A 21,845-nucleotide genomic window follows, 5' to 3' on the forward strand; every position below is an offset into this window, starting at 1 on the left:
CTGAGGGTGGGATGGGATCACATGGAGGCCTGTGGGCAAAGGCTGGATAACCAGCACTTAGGCTCTGGCTCTAGCTTTCACTGGTGCCATGGGGAATGCTGGACGGAAGCAGCCCTGCCTGACTTGCTCCACACGGCAGACCTTTGGTGAGCCATGCTTGGGCCCTGGGCTCTGCTGGTGCCATGTGGTGCCAGGTGGGCAGGGCTGCTATCGCCCAGTGCCTCCTGTGGCACCTGGGAGATGGAGTCCAGCCCCACATACCCTGGGTGCTGCCTGCCAGCAGAGGCTGGGGCCTAAACACAGCTCACTCAGGGCCTCTGTGGCCAAACTTCATCTCTGGGGCCAGATTCAATCTCTAGTGCTGGGCGAGCAGGTGAGCTGGGCAGATCTTGCCCAGCGTCCCCGGCAGCACTGTCAGAGGTTGGAGCTACTGCCAGCACCATCTGCTTGCAGAAGCTGTGGCCTGTGTGTGGTTCATCCAGGGTCTGCCTTGCCATATTTTGCTCACGCCTGCTGTAAGTGTTCAGACCATGGGTGTGAGTCAGTGCCCCAGATCTGCCTTGCGGACCAGTGGTTCAGCACCACTGGCTTAGATGATTTATAATGGTTTGCATTTGAACTGCCTCTGTACTTTGTCTAACTGTTCTATCACTTTCTTGAGAAGTGATCAGAACTGAATGTACTCATTTTGGTGAGAGGTCTTATTGATTTACAGTAACTTCTCGTTAATTTGCCATTGCAAGGGAAATGCAGGTAATGGTAAATTATTCAGTAGTGACAAACAATCTGGAGCTGGTAACTGGGTGGGGTGGTTAAAGGGGACTGGTGGGAACAGGGCCATGGGTGAGTTAAATTGTAGTGATGAATTATCCCCTAGGAAAATTAAATAAAGGTTTACTATTTATGCTATCATAATATTTTCTGTTATCTTGCTTATTTATCTTAACCAGTGATTTGATTAGATTTTTATTATCTAGCTACTGGTCCTAGACTCTGGTGTGTGACAGGTTACCCCAGGTGGGGTAAGGGAGGCTGGGACCAGCATTGGGCTGGCCCCAGCAACTTTACCTGGGGGCCTCCTGGGGCTGCAGCAATGCCAACCCTGCCACTTGGAACCTGGCTGGCAGCTGGAGCATGGCTCCGGTTGGCCTGGCTCCAGTTTTGAGCAACACACACTTTTTCTGTGGGTTGACCCCTGGATACCCAGGGGTCAAACTCCTCTCCTCTCTCTCCCCCCACTCCCCCTGCCCCACTCACTTGTAGTACAGGGAACACCCGAACCTGTGGTATGTGGCATTGCAGACGTGTCTGCAACACCACCTATTGCACAGCAGTGCTTGTCTGGATGGGGCCCTAAGTGCAACTGGATAACGACAAAGAAAACAAAATGTGTCATTAGAGACTAAAAGAAAGATTTATCTTCAGTAATGCTTACACAAGCTTAATCATCTATGTTTTTATCAAGAAAATAAAACTACCTAAGAAAATATCCAGACGCTATCCAGCTTATGAGCTCTATCTGTATGGGGAAGGAAATTATGCTGAAGAAAACAAAAATTTGTTGCTGACAGGGATTCCAGTTCTCTTCCTTCCTGGCAATGCTGGGAGTTACAAACAAGGTAAGAATATAATAAGTAAATATTGAAGTCTGTAGAGTGTTATTTTTATTAGCTGAAGACGGGAAAGGTTTGTGTGTTTGATACATTACTAAAGGAGTGGGCTGTAGTCAAGCCCAAACACAGTAGATGTATTCATAAGCCTGCGTGCTTCAGGATTTGTGCTGACAGGAATGGCACGTTCCTGACTTACACCACCACGGAATGAAAAGACTGAATTTTTGGTTGTTATAGCTCAGTTGAAGTCAGCTGATGTGCACTAGTTGAGAATCCAGTCTGAGATATTTACATGTATCTTACTGGTATTTGCAGAAAAGAGACTCATAAGTCACCATTGTTATCTCATGGATGGAAGCATGGTATGAATGTTTTCAGGCCAGTGCAGGAGGACAAGTGGTAAAAAAAAACTTTTGCCTTTATTAAATTAGAGCTTCCATTGCTACCACAAATGGGCATCCATGTTTAATTGTGGGCCTTATTTTTACTATACTGAACATAATCTAAGAGGCACTTGAACTTCCAGAACTAATTAACTCCGTGATTTCTGCCTGGATCACTCTAACTGCTCTAAGTTTGCTCATATATGCAGGAGGAATCCATAAACTGTGTTGTGACAGCATTGTGCCATGGCTGCAACGAAAGGTTAATACTAAACTAGCTCCTATACAATTCTGAGACATTTGTGATATCAAATTCAGTCTCAAATACCTTAGAAATAAAAGTTCTCCCTCACCCGTTTATGAAAGCAGTTTCAGTATCCTCTGCTGTGTTTTAGTTCGTGGGTGTTCAAGTATTTGTGTAGCCTGTTTGTTTTTCTACTCGGTGTAATTCATTATTTCCTGCTATGCTTCTAATTCTCAAATGAAATAAATATGTTTACGATACCGTCACTTTTCTGTACAGATATAATATTTTAAAATGATGTGGTATTCTTGAAAGTGCTTTACCAGCATTGACTAATAAAAACAAAGCATAAAAACAGCGTTACTGTTGGGGCAGTCTTCATTTAAAATGTTACTCTTGTTTTACAAAATGTGCTTTGAAACTGAACTATTCAAACTTACGGGGATGGCAAAACTTTATTTGTATGCAAGTAGAATGTCCTTCTCCCTGAAACCAGTTTGTTAGTCAAATCCTTCTTTTAAAAAATTAAATACGTATTTAGGATGACTTTACATTCAGTTTATGAATAAATTATGCTGGTGTTTTTGATCTGCAGTTCTTAACTTCTTAATTTGAGATCATATGTGCTTAGTTATAAGCAGAAGACAGTCAAATATTACATAATTTTAGTTTTAGAAAACAAATGGCACTTGTGGACAATCATGGCTAGAGAAGATTGAAATAATCATTGTAGAAAAGATATGGACACTTCTTATTATGTTTAAAGTATGTACTGCAAATCTCTGTGAATTAATCGTGTTTCTGAATACACAGCAGTACGTAAGTATGGGGCAGTAGAATGCGTTTGAATGTGATCACTAGGAATCAAAGGGAAATAAAAAAAAAAAATGATTTGGGAAGGAACACCATATATAATATACAACTTAAAATTAGGACCCTTAGTAGTTTCTCTTCAGTGCTTTGAAGAGTTGGTTTAGAGAGATCACAGTTGTTGATCATAAACATTCTTCTTTCAAGCTCCTTGTTAAAACTAAATAAATGTTACCTTTCTAGTTTAATTGGTGATTCTTATTCTCCCTCATTGTACATATAGCTTTGTATTCTAGACTTTATATTGGTAGATAAATGTACTTGCTGTAGAAGACATTGTGGCCCCTGAGCAGGACTATCTGCTGCTACTTTAAAATAAACAAAGTGAAAGTATGTCCAGTTTAGCAGAGCAGTGTTGCTACTTTGTGTATGCTTGTTATGTGGATAAACTGAGGGTACTTGTTAATTTGGCAAGTCTCATGAGCATTAAAATTTACTTTTTTAAATATACAAAATATACAGAGACTTGCTGGAGGAGGGAGGATCTGGTGTGAGGTGAAATTAATTATTCCAGATCTAGGAGTAGTATGTTCTTGAGTTCTTATTTTGTGTCTGATCCCGACTTGCTTTGTAACTGTTGTAAAGCATTTATTCTTTATACCACAGCTTCCCATTTGTAAAATCAGGACAAGCTTTTTAGCTGTTTACGTGAACATTAAGGATATCAGTAAAAACACATTTAAAATTGATTTAAAATGAGCTAATTGACAGATTTCAAAATAGCATCAGTGGGAAATCAAATGGAGATACTTTTAGGCCCAATACTTCTCTTCTATCAACTTAGTAGCATCTAATATTAAAATATCTGCTAATAAAGTTTGTAGATAACAATGAGTGGTGTGACAGTACAGTCATATAGACAGTTTTGTAATCTGGGCTCTTTTAAACAGTGTGCTTTATTGAAGCCAAATGCAAGGTCATCTATCACTAGGAATATGAAAAGCAGATCATACCTATAGAATTGGGAACCTGGCTGGTAGTGACTCTGAAAAGTATTTAGTGGACCAGCAACTGAACATGAACTCCTTATACGATGCTCTGGCACAATGACTTGGCAACCTTCCCAAGCCATGGGCCAGAACAATCTAGCTCCAGTCCAGCACAGGCTGGGGGGCTTCAGCAGTGCATCGGTGACAGGGGCTTTTGTATGCTCTGAGGCTGGGCAGCTGGAAGCTGCACATGTGCCACAGCCTGGGAGGTGAGAAGAAGTACCCTGCTACCAGAACCCCACAGTTTAGCAGGCTGGATTCAGTGGCTCTATGGGCTGTGTGTTGCAACTCCCAATCTGGTAAATATAATTCAATAGGTACTGATCCAGCATACAGGTTTTATAAAGGATATTGAAAATTGGAAAATGTGCAGAGAAACACCACAAAAAGTGACTTTGAGAGCTGTAAAATTATCATAACAAAAAACAAGAGTTCAATCTACTAGATTATCAGAAGTCAGGAGTAGACTTCAAGGTTCTTATACGCTGTAATCATGAAGAGAGAATACCCGGAATAAAGGTTTCCTCAATCTAGCAGGCATAGTGAGAAGAATTTGGCAAAGAGAAACATACCTGTAAATTAGAAATAAATATTTAACACATACAGTTATTTAACATATAGGTTGGATTATCTTGTGGTACAGACTACCAGAGGAGGTAATTGGTGCTCATGCTCTCCCTCTCCAGATTGAGACTAGATGCCTTTCTGCAATATATGCTTGAGTCAGACGCACATTGTTGAGCTTAGTATAGGAATAACTTGATGAAATTGTGTGGTTAGTGCCTTGAACATGTAAAGTGTGATTTTATTTTTTATTTATTTATTTATTTATTTTTTGGGGAGACATGGTTGTTTAGCTCTTTCATTGGGGCTCACTGAGGATATTTGATTTGTGAATCTCTACCCTCAGAAGATATTTCTAGGAGATGCAGCAAGATTGAGATATCAGAATATTGTACCCTAGGAGAAATTGGCAGTTTGATTCCAGATGGATTCTTTTTCTGTAGGACAACTTTTCCTTGGAGCCTTTATTTTACCTTCCAAAGCTGTACTAATCTCCAAACTGCAGATGAATTTCCCCCTTTGCCAACCTGTCATCCTCATCTGTAGTCTCTAATAACACTATTTGCAGCCACTATTGGTAGTAGTTCCCGCTCTATTTTCTTGTCTCCATGGAAACTTGCTAGCAGTGCTACAGTGTGAAAGCCATGCTTAATAGCAGCCAAGGATGGGCAGGGCAGATATATCATGTATGAGATCTTGAGAGAGAAGATTTGTCCCTGCAAGGTTCAAAATTTGGGAAACAAAGGAGTGGAAAGGATTTACCAGGATGGGAGCTGAAGGGCTTCCTATCTAGCTCAGCATTTGAAACTCAGGCTGCACAGAGCCAGGGTTTGCAAAAGACTTAAAAAAAAAAATCTAAAAATGCTAGTATTTCTAGCATCAAAGTCTAAAACAGCATTACCATCTTTTTGTTACACTCACAGACTAACAGAATGATAACTTCATGCACCGCCACGTACTGGTAGTTATCTGTGTGCCTACAATTAAAAGTGTGAGCGTGGGGGTAGGGGTAAGGACTTACTGCATATCTGAGCTGCTTCACTGTAATGCTGTCAAGGCCCACAGTTAATAAGAAACAGGGACTTGATTGTGCCTCTTCAGCTTCATTTTTATTTTTATTTTTAGTCTCTGTGGCCGCTTTACTCCATGGTATAAGATAAACCTGAATGAAACTGGGCAGTGTTGCCCTGACTTCAGTTTTCATTTAACACAGGATAATTGCAGCTACAGGGGCATTTACCACAGAGTACCTGAGATGTGGTAAACAATAGAGGTGCACCGATACTTTGGTCTGATATCAGATTCGTACCAGTATAAAGAAAATGGTCTGTATCACATATTGACCTTATGGGGCCGATAATTTGGCAGATAAATGCCCGTGCTGTGTGCAGCTGCGATACAGCATGCAGCAGAGCCAGCAGTGTGGAGAGCTGCTTCCAGCTGGTAAGTCGGGGTGGCGGGGTGGGGATCAATGCCCTCCACGGTGAGGGAGGGGGCAGAGGTAGGCACTTCTCAGCCGGGGTGGGGAGGACAGGGCATGCAGGATGGAGGCACGGCTTGTGGGGTGGGGGTGGCTCCTGCTGCTGCTTGTACCCCGGGGGGGGGGAGTGCCACCGGATCTGCGTGAGGCAGGGTGAGCTGCAGCTGCGGGGTGGAGCCAGAGGTGGTGCGGCATGGCTCTTCTAACCAGGAGCTGGGCTTGGAGCAGGCTCTGGTGGCGCTGGGAGGAGGCTGCAGCCACCCCAGATTTCACCTCAGCTCCACTCCCAGCCTTGTGCTTCTGCCTACCACCCGGCACAGCCCTGGCTGAATGCCCCACCTCCACCCAAGTGCCAGGAAAAGCTGCAGCTGGGCTGGGCAGTGGGTGGTAGTGCGGGGCTGGGAGCAGAGCTGTAGTGAAATCTGGGGTGGCTGCAGCCCCCCTCCCAGCGCCACAGCAGCCTGCTCCAAGCCCAGCCCTCGGCAAGAAAAGCCCCGTGCAGCACCGGCTCCGGCTCCACCCCACAGCTGCAGCCTGTGCCACGTAGATCCAGGGCTACATGCCCCTTTTCACCCTCCCGGAGTAGAAGCAGCGGTGGGAGCTGCCCCCACCCCACAAGTGGCAGCTCCAGCCCCTACCCTGGCTGGGCAGCACCTGCCCCTGCCCACTTCCTCACTGCGGTGGCGGGGAGTGTTGTTCTGCCTCCCCACACCCCTTCCTTCCTTCCTTCCCTCCTCCCCTTCCACCACACTGGACTTACCAGCTGGAGGCAGCTGTAGTGGATATCAGATCAGTATCAGCCAATATGCTTCCTTAAATATCGGCTATCAGTATCGTCCCCCAAAATCTCTATCGGTGCACCCCTAGTAAACAAGTTCCTTTGGGTAAATGCGCTGTCTTTTATTAAACCAACTAAATAGGTGGAAAAATGTTCTTTGCAAGCTTTCGGGCATAAACACCCTTCTTCAGGTGTTACCTACCTTACTGGTAGGTAAGGAAGGGAAAATGAGGTGATACCTGGGATATGCTCTTGATCAAGCTGCAGGGGTAAAGCAGCAGCACTTATTTGTATTGTGTATGGCAGGTGGTCACTGAGGTATATTAGATGAGTTGCTGATTGAATCTTGCCATCTTCCTAAAACTGAATCTGTCTGTGAATTTTCCATCCTCCATCTTAGCAGGTTTGGCTTCTACATTTCCTTTTTCATTATTATTTTTTTTAATAGAAACTTTAAGTATTCTTTGCTTTGTCAAAGTTTTTTTGCATAAAAAAAATCTATTTACTTCATGTTCGGCTTGTTTAAGCAACACTGATACTTTCATTCTTATTTTCCATAGATATGCCTTTATGGATTGATTTGTCTTTTAGGAAAGCCAACCAGTGCTTTACTTTCTGTTCAGTCTGCCGCAGCACCAAGTGCAGCACATGCCCAGAAGAAACATTGCGTTAGTTTGACCCAACTCACCCAACATCTGTATAGATTGTGCGCTTCTGTGGGGGGGTTTAGCGTTAAAAAGACTGCTGAAGTGCCTGATCTATACAGACGCGGGGGAGCCAGGTCAAAGTAACTCGCTTCCTCTTCCAGTAAAGCACTTTTTTTTTTTTTCACGTCTGTCACCAGCTGATGTTCACAGAGTGAGCAGTGATCAGGTTTAAAGAGCTTGAATATTCAGTGGATAAAAGGTAATGTTTGTGAGAAGTTTCACCATGACTTTTTGTGCTATAGAGAATAACAGTAGTGTCTGTTGTTGAGAGAGCCATTTCTCTGATTAACAAATGAAATTTCTTTCCCCAGTGCGTTCTCTTGGCTCTATAGCACTTAGAAAGGCAGAAGACATTGACTTCAAGTACCATTTCAATTTCTTCAGTGTCAATTTTAACGAGGAGCTGGTTGCACTATATGGTGGTAGTCTGCAAAGGCAGACCAGATTTGTTCATGAGTGCATAAAAGTAATCCTTAAATTGTACAAGGTAAGAAGTGAGAAATGTAGATGAATGGTATTTTCAGATTTTTCTTCTTTTCAGAGGATTTTTGTCCATTGAAAATTTGTGGGGTGAATTTTTTAAGCGTATAGATCAGAGCTTTCCAAACTTTTCATGTTGGTGACACGCTTTTTAGACATGCATCATTTCGCGACACAGTAATTCAGTTCCGGGGGAGGGGCCGAGGGAAGCAGATGCGAGTAAGGGAGTGCCGCGGTGCCCTTCCGCAAAATTTTCTGCATTTCGCGCGACACACCTACACACTGCCGCCAACACACTAATGTGTCGCGGCGCACAGTTTGGAAAGCTCTGGTATAGATTCTCAGTTTTGGGGAATTGCAAGAAAGATGCTGCTGCTTTGTTCATGATTTGTCAACTTCTTGTATACTCTGGTGGAATGCCCTGAGCCTTGGCTTGGTTCTTTCTCATATTTTTAGATAAAATACTTCTATTTTTAATATATTTACTTTTTTCCATTTGAGATGGAATTGGCTAATATTTCCTTCCAGAAATGTTTCTTGTCGTGCTTGGTACAGTGTTATAAACATTTATCATCAGTTAGAAACTACTGTTTCTGAAGTGTAACATTAACTACATAACACTTTTGCCTTGTAAGTCCCTGTAACTCTCTGTGTTAGCTTGGTTTTGGAGGACCAATTTTGGATAAATTAATAACAACTCATCAAATGCTTAATGTGGATGTTTTCTTTGAGCAGCATGGTTTATTTCGGGGAAAAGATGTATGCCTGTTTATTACATGAGTTATCTTTTTTAAGTATTTGTTTCATTAAAAAGACTGCTTTCATGTAACTTTGAGTGATTACTTAATGCTTCTTTTTTTAAGGATCGTGAATTTGCACCAAGCAGTGTTGCAATAGTAGGCCATTCCATGGGTGGTCTTGTAGCAAGAGCATTGCTTACTGTAAAGAACTTTAAACCTGAGCTTATCAACCTCCTCATTACACAAGCCACACCTCATGTTGCACCTGTAATGCCTTTAGACAAATATCTTACTGGTAAGTTTACTTCTGTTCAAATCGTTACATTGGATGCTTGCTTATTCTTTTTTATTAGTGTTTGTGAGTGGATGGAAGTTTGTTACGTAGTGTGTGGCCTGAAGACTTATAGGACAAGTAGTGAACTCTGTGATGTTCTAGTAAATCTTTCCCTGCTTTGCTACCGAGAATGAAAATTAGAATATTAAAGCAATAGCATTCTTTATCAAGTAAACATCAAAATAAGATATCTATTATTAAATAATAATAGCAGGGGTGGCATGTGGCAAAAAGAGCAAAATTAAAGGAGCTGTTGTGCAGTGCACTTCTGCCATGATTTAGATAGCTCCCTATTCATAATGCATCCTTTCACGTTGTAAGAAGCATAGCTCCCTCTGATTTGCTTGAGCATCACTTATCCTAGACCCAGAAGTATAACATTGCTTCTTGACATGTCAAAAATGGGAACAGAAGAGGGACTGCTGCTAGGCTGTCAAGAACAGCTCTAACAAACCTTACTTAGTTGACAGTATCTTGTTTTCTTTGTTATAAAATAAGCTTATGGTAAAACTAGAACCTATTTTTAATACTTTTTTTTAAAGATTTTTATACAGCTGTAAACAATCATTGGATTTTAAAAGCCCAGGATGTAAGAAATCTAACTATCCTTTCTGTGGCGGGAGGATTCAGAGATTACCAAGTTCGTTCAGGACTGGCTTTTCTACCCAGATCGAGTCAACATAATAGTGCCTTATCTGTTGTGGTAAAATCTTTTTTTTATTTGAATTTTCTTCTAATGAAATTGTTGGGTAACTATTTGTGGAGCAACTCTGCCTCTGAATAAAATGTACAGTACAGTATAGTATATTTTTAATTCAGTGAAACTAGGTGTGAAAACATGAATCTGATAATGGGTGGTATAAAAACTTGGTGGCAAACAAGTAGAGAGAATATTTCATGTTGTGCTTATTTTTCCCCTTCTGCTTCAAAACTTCACAGATGTTAAAATTCACTGAAAATCTGATTTTTATTCTGCCTCCCTTGTAATAAAGTCTTTTTATGAGACTGAGAGATTTCAAGAGGTGGATTGAACAAGGGTAATATTCCATAAGAACACCTTTCATTTTCTGTTTGATAGGGCTTTTCACTTGCTCAATATGTGCATACATGGGTTATCAACATGCATATTACCTTTGGCATGACTATAACAACACTTCTACTGCTGTAAGGTGGGGTGACTGTTCTCCTTGTATCAGCTCCTGGATTGTATAAGTGAAGCTAAACTGCAATAATTTACCCTTGAATAAAACAGGTGGTAACGATTGCATTTTAGCTTCTCCTTACCATGGGATAGAGCAAATGGACAAAACAGAAACAGATGAAAAGTGTGTCCCATTATTTCCACTTTTCCCTCTCCCTTTCCTTTTTTTTTGTTTGGTATACTTGGTTCATCTGTCCACACTTTGTTATACACTTAACACACAGCTTTCTATTAATATCCCCTCCATCTGCTTTTATTATATGGAATGGTTTACTTGCGGCCAAATGGAAATGTGGGCATCTTAAAAGTCTAGTTAATTGCAATTAACTTGCTTGTGATGAGTATCAACCTTTTTCTCTGAATCCTGTTTCTCACATCCTGAGAATTGAGTGGTTAAATTAGTTCCTGACTGATAAATGAGAAGCATCAGTCACTTAACATTTGCAAACTGATTCTTGTTGAATTTCTAGCAGCTTCTTGGTATTCAGCAGGGAGCAGTAGTCAGTTGTACTTTATTATAATTTATTTTAGTAACAAATGTACATCTTTTTCTTACTTTGGTTCAGACCTTGCTGTGGTTATCTGTTGCCTTCAAACTAACTTATACTGAACTACATTTAAGTGTGTGTGCTCTCAGGAAAGGCTTTGGATATGAAAATGCATTGACTAATGACTAGTTAAAAGGATGGAATGTGCATTTATCCCCTTGTTCCTGTGCCAGTGTTGTTTTCTTTTTACTCTTTGGTGTTTATTCCCCAAAATATAAATGGCAGTCATATGCCTGCTTGGTCTTAATGTTGCTCGATTTAAACAATATAGGATCTTTTAGTTTCCTTTCATATTGTATCCCTTCTTTGCACCTCTTCTGGTTTGAGTTCTTTCTTGAACATGAATAACCAGAATTATACACGGTATTCCAGGTGAGGTCTCACAAGTACTTTTTACAGTAGTAATGCTTCCCTTAATACCTTCCCTGATACACCCTAGAATCATTTTTGTCTTTTTCAGGATTGCATCTCACTCAGTTCATAATTTTCCTATAATCAACCACTGCACCCATGTCATTCTTCTCATTTTCTAACCGATGAGCTCCCAGTTTATAACAGAAGTTCTTGTTATTAGTTCCTAAATGTATGACTTTATTTTGAACTATTGAGTCTTATCTTAAGACTATTATTCTAGTTCTCAAGGTCATTCAGTTCTTCCTGTATGATATTCTGATCCTCTTTGTATTAATAATACCTCCCAATTTAGTGTCATCAGCAGACTTCACAATCACACTCCATTTTTTGCCAAGGTTTGATGAAAAATTAAGCAATTTGGTCTCAAGATCAATCCTGGAGGAACTCCAGTAATAACCTCCATCAAGGATGATACTTTCCCTTTAAAAAAATTCTGCTCTTGTCTTCCTTTTGGTTAGTTCCTCACCCATGTCTTGCTAATCCTCATCCTTTTCAGCTTAATTTATACATTAAGAAAGCTGTTTTCTAAAATATATGCTGCTGAAATGATATGGTTTTAATTCTCAATATAATTATAAGGCTAACTAAGCTTTTAAATTAATATTATGACATTACTGATATTAAATCTTTGATTAAGTACCAAAAAAAAAATATTTTTTTTTCTGAACAGAGCTCAGCAGTTCCTCGAGCATGGGCTTCAACAGACCACCTCTCCATAGTGTGGTGAGTTCATTCATAAAACAAACAAACAAAGTTAGGTGACAGACATGACTTCTATTTTTTTTTCCTGCTTTCATCACTATATGTCACTTCATTTAATCTCAGCATAATTTTCTGGTGACTACTTGCCCACTTTTTCTGTGGTGTTATCTTTAAATAAAATTTTAATTGCATTCTCTCTCCTAGGTGTAAAGAACTGATATTGGCTACCATTAGGGCATTTTTTGATCTCATTGATGAAAACACCAAACAGGTTTGTAGCTCCACTCTCTTCCATATGCTGAAATAAAGTGCTTTTCCAGCTAATAACATTTCAACCAGCATTGTAATATTAGGGATGAATACTGTATACTAGTTTTTCTGCATTATTCTTCCTGGTAATTCTATATCACTCTGGTAAATCTGTGCTACTTTTCCCCTGTGCTGAGCACTAGTTCGTTCCCCGCTGCCACTGCTAGCCTGGGCCCCGTGCCAGCTCTGGGCTCACCTGTTAGGGCTGAGCCACGGCAGGAGCAGCTGGGTAGAAGCTGCTGCTCAGCGTGGAGGAAAGCAGCCCCCACACTCATCACTGCCAGGCAGTGTTTGCTGCAGCTGGCCACCTGGAGCTTGCACTGCACTAGGCTGCAGTGCAGCTGTTTCACCCCCGCCTCTGTGCTGCCCTGTGGTTGCTCCCACATGGCCACTGCTGCCATGCTGGCCAGCACAGAGGTGACGGTGAAGCAGCTGCGCTGCAGCCTAGCACAGTGTGAGCTCCAGGCAGGCAGCTGCAGCAAGCACTACCCGGGGTGGGGCACTTTCCTTCATGCCAAGTAGCAGTTTCTGGGGAACAAGCTGGTGTTCAGTGCAGCGTAAAAGCAGCTGCTCTCCCTTCCCGTGGCCAGTGCCCGGTGCTGTAGCCACTCAGAGCCCATGCAGGGCTGCCTGTGCCTGCTTTCTGTTGCACTGCGGCAGTGACACAGCAGAGAGGCAGGACAGCCCCGCGCGGGCTGTGAGTGGCTGCAGCAGGAAGCGCTGGCCACGGGGGAGGAGGCCCACTTTTCCACCATGCTGAGCACCAGCTCATTCCCCGCTGCTGTTGCTCAGTCCAGATGGGCAAGCACAGGGGTTGGCATGTGCTGGTCCCCACCATTACCATGGGGCTGGGGTGGGGGCACTGGGAGTGGGTGGGGGCACTGGGAGTGAGCAGGCGCACAGGAGCCAGCGGCAGCTGGGTGGGAGCACAGGGCCTGCGCCAGTGTCCTGGGACCAGCACTGGCAGGGCCCAGAGCAGGGCGGCAGGAGCGTGGGGTCCCTGCCAGCAGGGGCTCTATGGAGCCAGGTCAGCTCTCCCCTCTCCCTGCTGGTGCAGCCCAGCCCAGCCCAGCCCCACAGACCCTGTCAGCCCACACCCCACATTCCTACTGCTCCGTTCTAGGCCCCGTTGGCACTGGCCCTGTGACACTGGCACAGGCCCCGTGTTCCCGCTCACTTCCGCCTGCCCCTGCCAGCACTTTCCCGCCACCTCCTGGCTGCATGGCTAGACCGTGGGACTTAGCAGGAGCTGGCCCAGCCCTGAGGACTGAGACTATACCTGCGGTCCTCCTCCTCCCCCTCTCCCTTACCTGCATTTTCTGCGCTGGCACAGCCATGAACAGCCCCATGGTCCCAGGCCAGAAGCCCCTTCTAGGCAGGGATTTCTGGTTGAGGGGGCGGGGCTTGCAGGAGCCTGCTGGGGCTTCCCCTGGGTCCTACTGCCCCTGGCTCCTGTCATCTTTGACAGGAGCCACGGGGAGGTAAATATTAATTTTTTTAATTTTTTAGGGGCCCCACAGGCCAGATAGAATGGCCTGGCAGGCCAGATGCAGGCTATATCTTGCCCACCCCTGTGTTACATGTTCCTCTCTTCTTGAGGTGTAGGTTTTAGTTACGGAGGTTCCTGGTTGTATTCTCCATGTGCCAGAAAAAGCATGGTCATTTATACACATATAGATGTCCTGTGATTTTTGTGAATGCAAATTGAAGTGTCATTTTTTTCATAAGTGTTCATTTTTAGATAGCCTAAGGCAAGGGTGACCAACCTGTGGTACATGTACCACAAATGGCATGAGGATCTCTGTGTGGTATGCAACAAATCAGGGAGAGTGCCAGCAGCAAAGTGATAGATTGGGAGGAAGCAGATCAGGCAGGGGATTGGAGTGGGGCTTATTTTGTGGCACGCCTGCCAAAAAGGTTAGTTTCCACTGATTTAGGGGAAAGCTAATGAATTTACTCTTGTCCTTTTTTTGCTCATATTTTATTAAATATAGTTTTATTATTTTTTTTCCCCCACCTGCTTGCTTTCTTTGTTTCTCTTGCATCTCACAGTTGGATAAAGTATTTGAAAAATCTTTAACACTGTTTTTTCCTATTCCTGACTCTTATCGTTTTAGAGCAGTAAATGAAAAAAAAAAATAAGAAAGAGGTCTGATGGCTGAAAATATCCAATAGCAGAGCCCATATCATTGGCGATGCCCTCCCAGATTTCTCTGTAGCAGCAGGGCATGGGGCTGCAGCCTGGCCAGATCCAGGACCCAGCAGCAGTAAGGGTGGCAGCAGCAGCATGGAGTTGTGCCACCCACTATGGTGGTGGCATGGAGTTATGCCCCACCACTGTCAGCACTTACACGTCGCCTATAGCCCATGTCATAAAAAGTGAATGGTCAGTTATTCTTTGAGAGCCTTCATTTGATACAGGCCTTCACTGTTCTCTCAAGATTGCTCAGTTAAACTCTTCAACATGTAATGCTTAAGGATAGGAGACTGCTTTTTTCTGAAGTTGACTGACATTGGGCAGTAGGAGTAAAATTCTTTAGGACTTACTTGGGTTGGCCCTCATGATTCCATGTTTTAAAACCACACTTGCAGAGAGTGAAAGGGAGATCAAACAGGCTCATTTTTAGAAACAACATTTTGATGCTGTTTGGACATTTGAAATGTTTGTTAAACCCAGGAATTAGGATTTGTGGGCACAGGCAAATCAGTTGGCAAAAGGTGAAAAATTAATTTGTCACATGGCTCTCCAATTTATCACATTGGCACCTGTGTATGTGCCTCTGCATTGCAACGTAGTTAAAGCTTTTTGATTTTATGTATGCATAGTTATCTTTTTGCATTACTTGTTAAGTTCATACTTTGTATATTGCAATAATTGAATGTTAATAGGAATCCTAGAAAAACAGGGCTGGAGGGGACCTCATGAGTACAACCTTCTGCTCAACCATTGTAGGCAAGTGTCAGTCTAACCCACTCCTAAAAACTTCTACAACCCTTCTCAGGAATCTGTTCCATTGCTTATATATGCCCATTGTTTAAAAGTTCGTAATATCTAGCCTATATTTCCTTTCTTTCAACTTAAGACTGTTTCTACTTGTCTTAAGTTGAAAGACTTAAGTTGTCCTGTCTCCTGCAGCTACAGAGAAAAGTCTATCGCCATCATTTTTATAACCACTCTTCAGGTATTTGATGTTGATATGTAGTGTTGATATTCTGCAGTTATTGAATTAAAAACAGAAACCCTGTTCACCTCTGTCATCTTGACATTCTGATTCTGACTCTTAATTACTAAAACTGCATAACTGGTTTACTGCTTTGGTAATTCATGTAAACTACATAAAATGCTAACACATCTTGTATTTTTAGATAACTGATGATCCAAAGAAAAGATTGTCAGTACTGAATCACCACTTTGTGAAACACCCAGCAAAGCTGTATGCGGAAAACCCTGAAACACTTACTGAACTTACAGGTTTGCCACTCTTATTTGTTACTGGGACCAGTGTTCATGGATACTGCGTTGTTTAATCTCCTTGTAACCAGACTTCTGCAGCAGACTCTGTTCTCTTTTAGGTACCATTCAGGTAATATTTCTAGTGTGTGGAAACAATTTGTGGGGCTTGACATTTGCTTTCTAATGAACTGAGCTTGCTATAGGATCTGCTGGGGCAAAGATATCTTTGTCACTTTTGAATTCTTCAGATTCTGGGGGCCTGCCAGGAACCAAAGGTTGTTCCAATTTATGCCTGGCTGTCAATGGCCCTGAGACATTGCTTCAGCATAGCTAGAGGTGAGAAATGTTTGGACTATATCTCTTCCTGTGGCCATCTTTTCCACGCTGACTGAAGGTGACTTTTGTATGTTGTGTATAATCACTCTACCAGGTACTCAGATCTGCTGATTCAGTTTCTGATATTTATTACTACTAGGGAGGGGAATAAGGAGAGAACTCTTGACTGAGAGTCCCATGGATCTTTTGTAAGCCAAGAATTGCAGAGACTTGATGGTTTTTTTTTTAAGTGGGCTGGATGGTGGAAAATTATTCCCTTTGGTCAGGCTCTTTAGTTTATAATATAATGGATGTAGTGTAATATGTTAGATTTTCATTATTCAATTTCTCAGATTTCCCCTCAATTTTAAAAGCAATTAGGAATGTATTTTAATCTGAATTTTGTTGTCATTTGGCTAAATTTCATAGACATTAGGGCTGGAAGGGACCTCGTAAGATCATCAGGCCCAGCCCCCAAATTTATCCTTTGTCATGCCATTGAGTTTAATGAAGTTACCCTTGGAATCAATTTGCCTCTTTGTTTTATATGTTGGCATCTCTAATAAAGCCATCTAAGTTATTCCCCCAAGGCATATTTCTATTGGCTATAATTCCTTTTTATAGCTCATCTTCTGCTCCTGATTCTTTATAGGCTAGAAGAAGGCAGGGCAGGCTTACACCTCACAAACAAATTTAAAAAGTGCAATCTAGCCTGCCTTCTGCCCCACTTGAGAGTAATATGCCTAACTACTTCTTTCTGTATGTCCTGTCATGTGAATATGTTATTGGGTAAAGATAATGTGGTGTGGTTGTTGTATTTCCTTTGCTTAGCCTCCATACTGTCTTTGAAGCCAGAGGGCAAGTTTTTCTTTGAGACCTTGATTGTGAAGAGACTCATGTCTATTTATTAATTTGGAAAGTAAAAAAAAAAAAAAAAAAAATTAGATCTTTGGGTGTAATTGGTCTCTGTATAACTGATCTTTAGCCATAATATGCAATTCTGCAAGGCAGTCCTGATAGTTTGATTGTGGGTCTGATCAGCTATTTTCTGGGAATGTGAACAAAGAGATATTAAATACATTTTGTTAAAGCGGAATATTTGTTATAGTTTGTAAATGTCTGCTGAAGATTACTGTTATACAGTATAGACAGTTCATAGAGTAACATACCAACAAGGCAAGGCTTAAATCTATTTGAATTGTGCAGAAGTGAATAAATCAAAGCATGCTTACTTCTAGGAGCCTTCATTTGGATTAAAATCAAAACCTCAAAATGGAACTATACAGTATACAATGTAAGTAACACTCTTTTCTTTTTATAATTATATCTTCTTTTTTTTCAGCTTTTCCTTGCTAATTTTTTTTTCCTTTCATTAGGAATCTGACGGAAAATATTTTACGTTCCCTCTTGCAAGCCGCAGAAAATCTTACAGTCATGTTCATTGTCAAAACAGTATGTTGGTGAGGAAATGCTTGTTTTCTGTGTTGTAAATTTATGTTTATGAAGCTGAATAGCTTCCAACTAGGGTACTTCTACCGCCTTAATAATTAGGAGCAGATGTCAGTTCCTTGACTGTCCTCACAAACTGTTACTTGATTGAATGGGCATACTGTTTAGTATATATTGTTTCTAGTATTACCATCACCATAGTATCTGAAGCTGCATAAAGGAATTGCCCATTTTAGATTTTGTGATTGATTTTTCGCCCCCCCACCCCATCCCCGCTTCCTAACTTAAGCAGCTTTGCTGTTGTTTGTAATCCATATTCCCTGGTGTAATTTCTTGACTTCAGTAGGCATGCTTCCATGCAAAACATGGTCTTAAAATTCAGTGGAGACTTGAGTGTTACATTTTTTATCTTTAGCACTTGGTGTGTAGTCCCAAGTGGTGGTGACTGCTGTTTACCAAATGAACAGTTCATAGGTATGAATGGAGAGGATGTAGCCAGGCCATACACTCAACTGATTTTTTTGTCCTTGCTCTCCCCCCTCATCATCAGTATGTTATCTCAGATTCTGAACCTCAGAATAGTTTGCCATAAAATATGTAATTGACTAACGTTCTTGAAATCAAAAGAAGGTAGGAGTTGAAATCATTATCAACTGCCAAGGATGTAGATTGTATTAGACTGCTTTGAATGGCATAATGGGGTAATTTTGCCTTTCAAGGTAGGCTTAATATCTAACAACAGTGATTGTAGCATTGTTTATTTTTGACAAATTGATTATAGATTAAATATTTTCTTGTTAATTATTGTGCAGCAGTAGCTGTTTTTTCAGAACATTTTTAAAATTAGACATCTTTATTTCCATTCTTTATATTTGCATTTTTCTAACAATGTGCCACAATTTTATTGCACCAGCCATTCTATTATTTGAGGACATAATACCTTATCAGCAAGAAGAACACCACCATTCTATTTGGAGAATTTAGCTAGGCATGGTACGTTTACCTGATTTAGAATTTTACTAGGGCACTAGGATTACTAATCCATCCCTTATGAAGTATACTTCTGAAGTATTTAAAGCACTCCTGCTTTGTCTCTTTCAAAGGCAAGCTTTAGTGTTTTCATGATTAGCAAACATGACAGTGGTAAGTTGTTGGAACAGTTTATTTTTTTTAACCAAATATTTTTCACAATCATACTCCTATCTTCTCCTGCTTGTAATCATTAATTCTTGGACTGTCATGTCAGATTTCTTGCTAGCAGATGCCTCATCAGTAATACAGGATTGTGACTTTAGCTCAGGACCAACAAAAAGAAAGTGTGCAATAATCTCTAATTATAACAAATTGCTGAAGCAGCTTAGTAGAAAGCTACACTTTTATGTACAATTACACTTTTGGTTCAGTGTGTAAAATATTTCTTAAGAGAAATTGGTTACTATGGTGATGGCGAATGTAGAAATGCTCAATAGATAATAATAGGGAAATGAAGCTTGAAGTCTGCTCCTTTTTTTTAGTAAACAGATCCTGTTGTATTTAAAGACGAGGGATTTTAGAAGAGCCGTTGACATCTGGTGACTAATAATTAGGCAAATGTAAATTGGAAGTCTGACTGATAACCTACTCTTAAGTTGTTGGAGTGAAGTTTAATATTTTATTATTTTATTTCTAAATACACATTTAAAGTAATAATGCACATCTGCATTGTATTAACAGGACACAAGTAGCTGGATTTATGGCTGTGTAAACAGTAATTCTTCTATATGGTGAGTGTAAATACTTCTTGGTATTTACTTATGTAGATTTTATAACAACAATTTTGGGTGTTTAGGTGTGTGACAGCAGTTTAAGAACTGTTGAGATTTAAGTAAAATTAGTGCTGTTAATAATTCAAGTGTTAGCTGTACAATCTACTTTTTCACAATTATCTAATTAAACTCAGCAATATTAACTAACCTGGTACTATTTGTAACTGTCATGGTAGTGTAAACTTTATTTTGTTTCTAATCTGTTAGTGATATATCTTATTAATATTGGATACATCCTCTGTCACGGAATTTTGTTCACTGCACGTAGGGAGATGGTGTGTAGATATAAACGTATAATCTTTGTCAACTGAGGCAGAACTTTCAGGCAGTAGTTGAAAAAGTTGGTTACATATGTTATCTTTAAAGTTCCCCTTATCTTTGGGAGCAATGGATGTTTTTGTCTTTGTAAACTTATAAGAAACTAGGCACTCATTTAGTGTGAATACTGATCTCATTTAATTAATATTTAACTTTAGAAAGTATAAAGATTAATAATAGCTGGGATTGGTCCATATTCATGTATCTGTAAGACATGGTTCTGCCAAATTGTCCAAAACAAGATTTGCCATCTCTAGTATTCCAGTCGTAAATTACTTGGTCTTGCTAAATTACAGTGTGCACTATATGTAATAATTTATTTGTATTAGACATAGATATATGTCCTATTTAGTGTCTTGTACGTCTCTATAGAGATGGAAAAAACTGCTGGTACCTTAATCCACTGTTATGATTTAGCTCCCTTCATGAAGATGTACATCTTGCAATTTTGGCTTTTGAAGCATTTTAACTCTTACAGCCTGGAAGGTGTTGATTTATCCTGGAAAGCTGAGTTGCTGCCAACTGTAAAGGTAAGCCAGGCCATATGTTTTTGTTGTAGCAAAAGTGGAGGGTTCATTTACTTGAAAATACTTTTATATAGGATTATGAATAACTTAATGCAGTCATTTATGGGATAGAATTGACAGCTAATGTCTGAGACAGGGTTCTTCTTGAAAAATTGCGTTCTCCTTTTTGAAGGTTTATGAAAATTACATTTATCCTCAAAAATTATTTTTTCACTCAAAGCTGTTTTTCACGTTAAAATCTATTTAAATAACTTGTATGCAAAACAACCAAGAAAGCTGGATTCTACAAAAACTGGTATGGGGAAAACAAGGGAATTAAGTGTTACATTTACAAGGAACTTAAAAAGGTTACACTTTAGTAAAATTGCACAAATGAAACAGTAAGATGTTCTCCATAACTTTTCTATCACTTACCATATATGAATTGTCACTGGAATTTCATTGCAGGCAGTTTTACTATTGACCTTGTTAGGAGAAGGATTAGATCCTTTCTAAAGGGTTGGGTGTAATCTTTTGAAATTTGTATTCAACTTGAGTAAGAGAACATAATATAGCACAGGGCTGTCCAACTTCTAAGCTCCCGGGGGTCACATGCCACGCAGGCTGCACTAGGTGTGCCACACAGATGATTTCTCCTTCCCCACTGTTGTACCATGTGGGTGTTCAAGCATGATTTCCCCCTCTCCACCACATGTCCACACAGGTGCAGCCCCCTTCTCCCTCCACAGGCATGGACTCTCCCTCAGGTCCCTATGCTGGAGTGAGGAGCCTGGAGGGGTGGCTAGGTGAGAACCCAGGACCTGCACACTAATTTCTTGTGGCCCATCGGCTGCCAGTTCGATAGCACTGATGCAGCGTAGTGTCCTATGGTACCTAATACTGCACTGATACATTTAATGCAGGGAAGCTCTATATGAGCTGTTTATTCTTAGTCATGTCTTCTTTGTTGATGTGAAGTTTGAAGCATATAACTCTTGGTATGCTGGGTGAAATGTTCCTTCTAGGGATACAGAATTGGATTTTGTAATCTTAGGGGTACAGGTAAACCTTCTTTTGTATTCGCTGTACCCATGCTCTTCTGAGGGTTGCAGCAAGTTGAAACAGGACTGAGTGACAGCAGCCTACTAAGGCTGTCCCAGAAGCCTGGAGTCTCAGCAGTGCCTCCTACTTTGGGGTCTACAAAGGGTTAATTTCCCCAACTAGATATGCATAAAAAGGCTAGATTAGGGTTGAGAATTTTGCCAAATTGTATGTTAGTTTATAATTGCTAACTTGGTTTTTCTTTTTCTAGGCTGTAACTCTGAAACTTCGGGAATATCCTTTTTTGTCCCATCTTGTAGTCCATGTACCATCCACTAATGGAAATAAGGTATTTAAGATGAGAGTCTAACATTTTACTCAACAGGGTGTTCACACTAGTCAAATACTATAATTCCTTGTCCTTCATTATAAGAAATTAAATATGTGGAGCTGCACTAAATCATTCTTAATTTGAAAACTATTTTAAGTGTCCAATGAGAGGTACATGTATTGTTTTTCCAAGTATTTTAATACAGAGTTTTTTCCAGTAATTAGAATTCCTTACAGGAGTTGCATCTTTTTATTAAAAAAAAAAAAAAAA

The 21,845-nt window shown here is 40.8% G+C and overlaps 1 protein-coding gene across 1 annotated transcript in view; it reads left to right on the forward strand.

Annotated features, from left to right (window-relative positions):
* Window positions 1-1,468: 1,468 nt before the first annotated feature.
* The window catches only part of PGAP1 (post-GPI attachment to proteins 1), a 53,342-nt gene continuing 32,965 nt past the window's right edge, over window positions 1,469-21,845 (forward strand). Inside the window, exons 1-12 of the mRNA XM_025209948.1 lie at window positions 1,469-1,619; window positions 7,940-8,115; window positions 8,972-9,143; window positions 9,725-9,885; window positions 12,016-12,068; window positions 12,252-12,318; window positions 15,723-15,828; window positions 17,364-17,419; window positions 17,502-17,585; window positions 19,288-19,337; window positions 20,176-20,227; window positions 21,516-21,593. Coding sequence (XP_025065733.1) covers window positions 9,017-9,143; window positions 9,725-9,885; window positions 12,016-12,068; window positions 12,252-12,318; window positions 15,723-15,828; window positions 17,364-17,419; window positions 17,502-17,585; window positions 19,288-19,337; window positions 20,176-20,227; window positions 21,516-21,593 — 834 coding nt within the window. The 5' untranslated portion in view covers window positions 1,469-1,619; window positions 7,940-8,115; window positions 8,972-9,016. The remainder of the gene's footprint in view (window positions 1,620-7,939; window positions 8,116-8,971; window positions 9,144-9,724; window positions 9,886-12,015; window positions 12,069-12,251; window positions 12,319-15,722; window positions 15,829-17,363; window positions 17,420-17,501; window positions 17,586-19,287; window positions 19,338-20,175; window positions 20,228-21,515; window positions 21,594-21,845) is intronic.

Source organism: Alligator sinensis, unplaced genomic scaffold (assembly GCF_000455745.1).
Source record: "Alligator sinensis unplaced genomic scaffold, ASM45574v1 scaffold784_1, whole genome shotgun sequence".
Classification (NCBI taxonomy): Eukaryota; Metazoa; Chordata; order Crocodylia; family Alligatoridae; genus Alligator; species Alligator sinensis.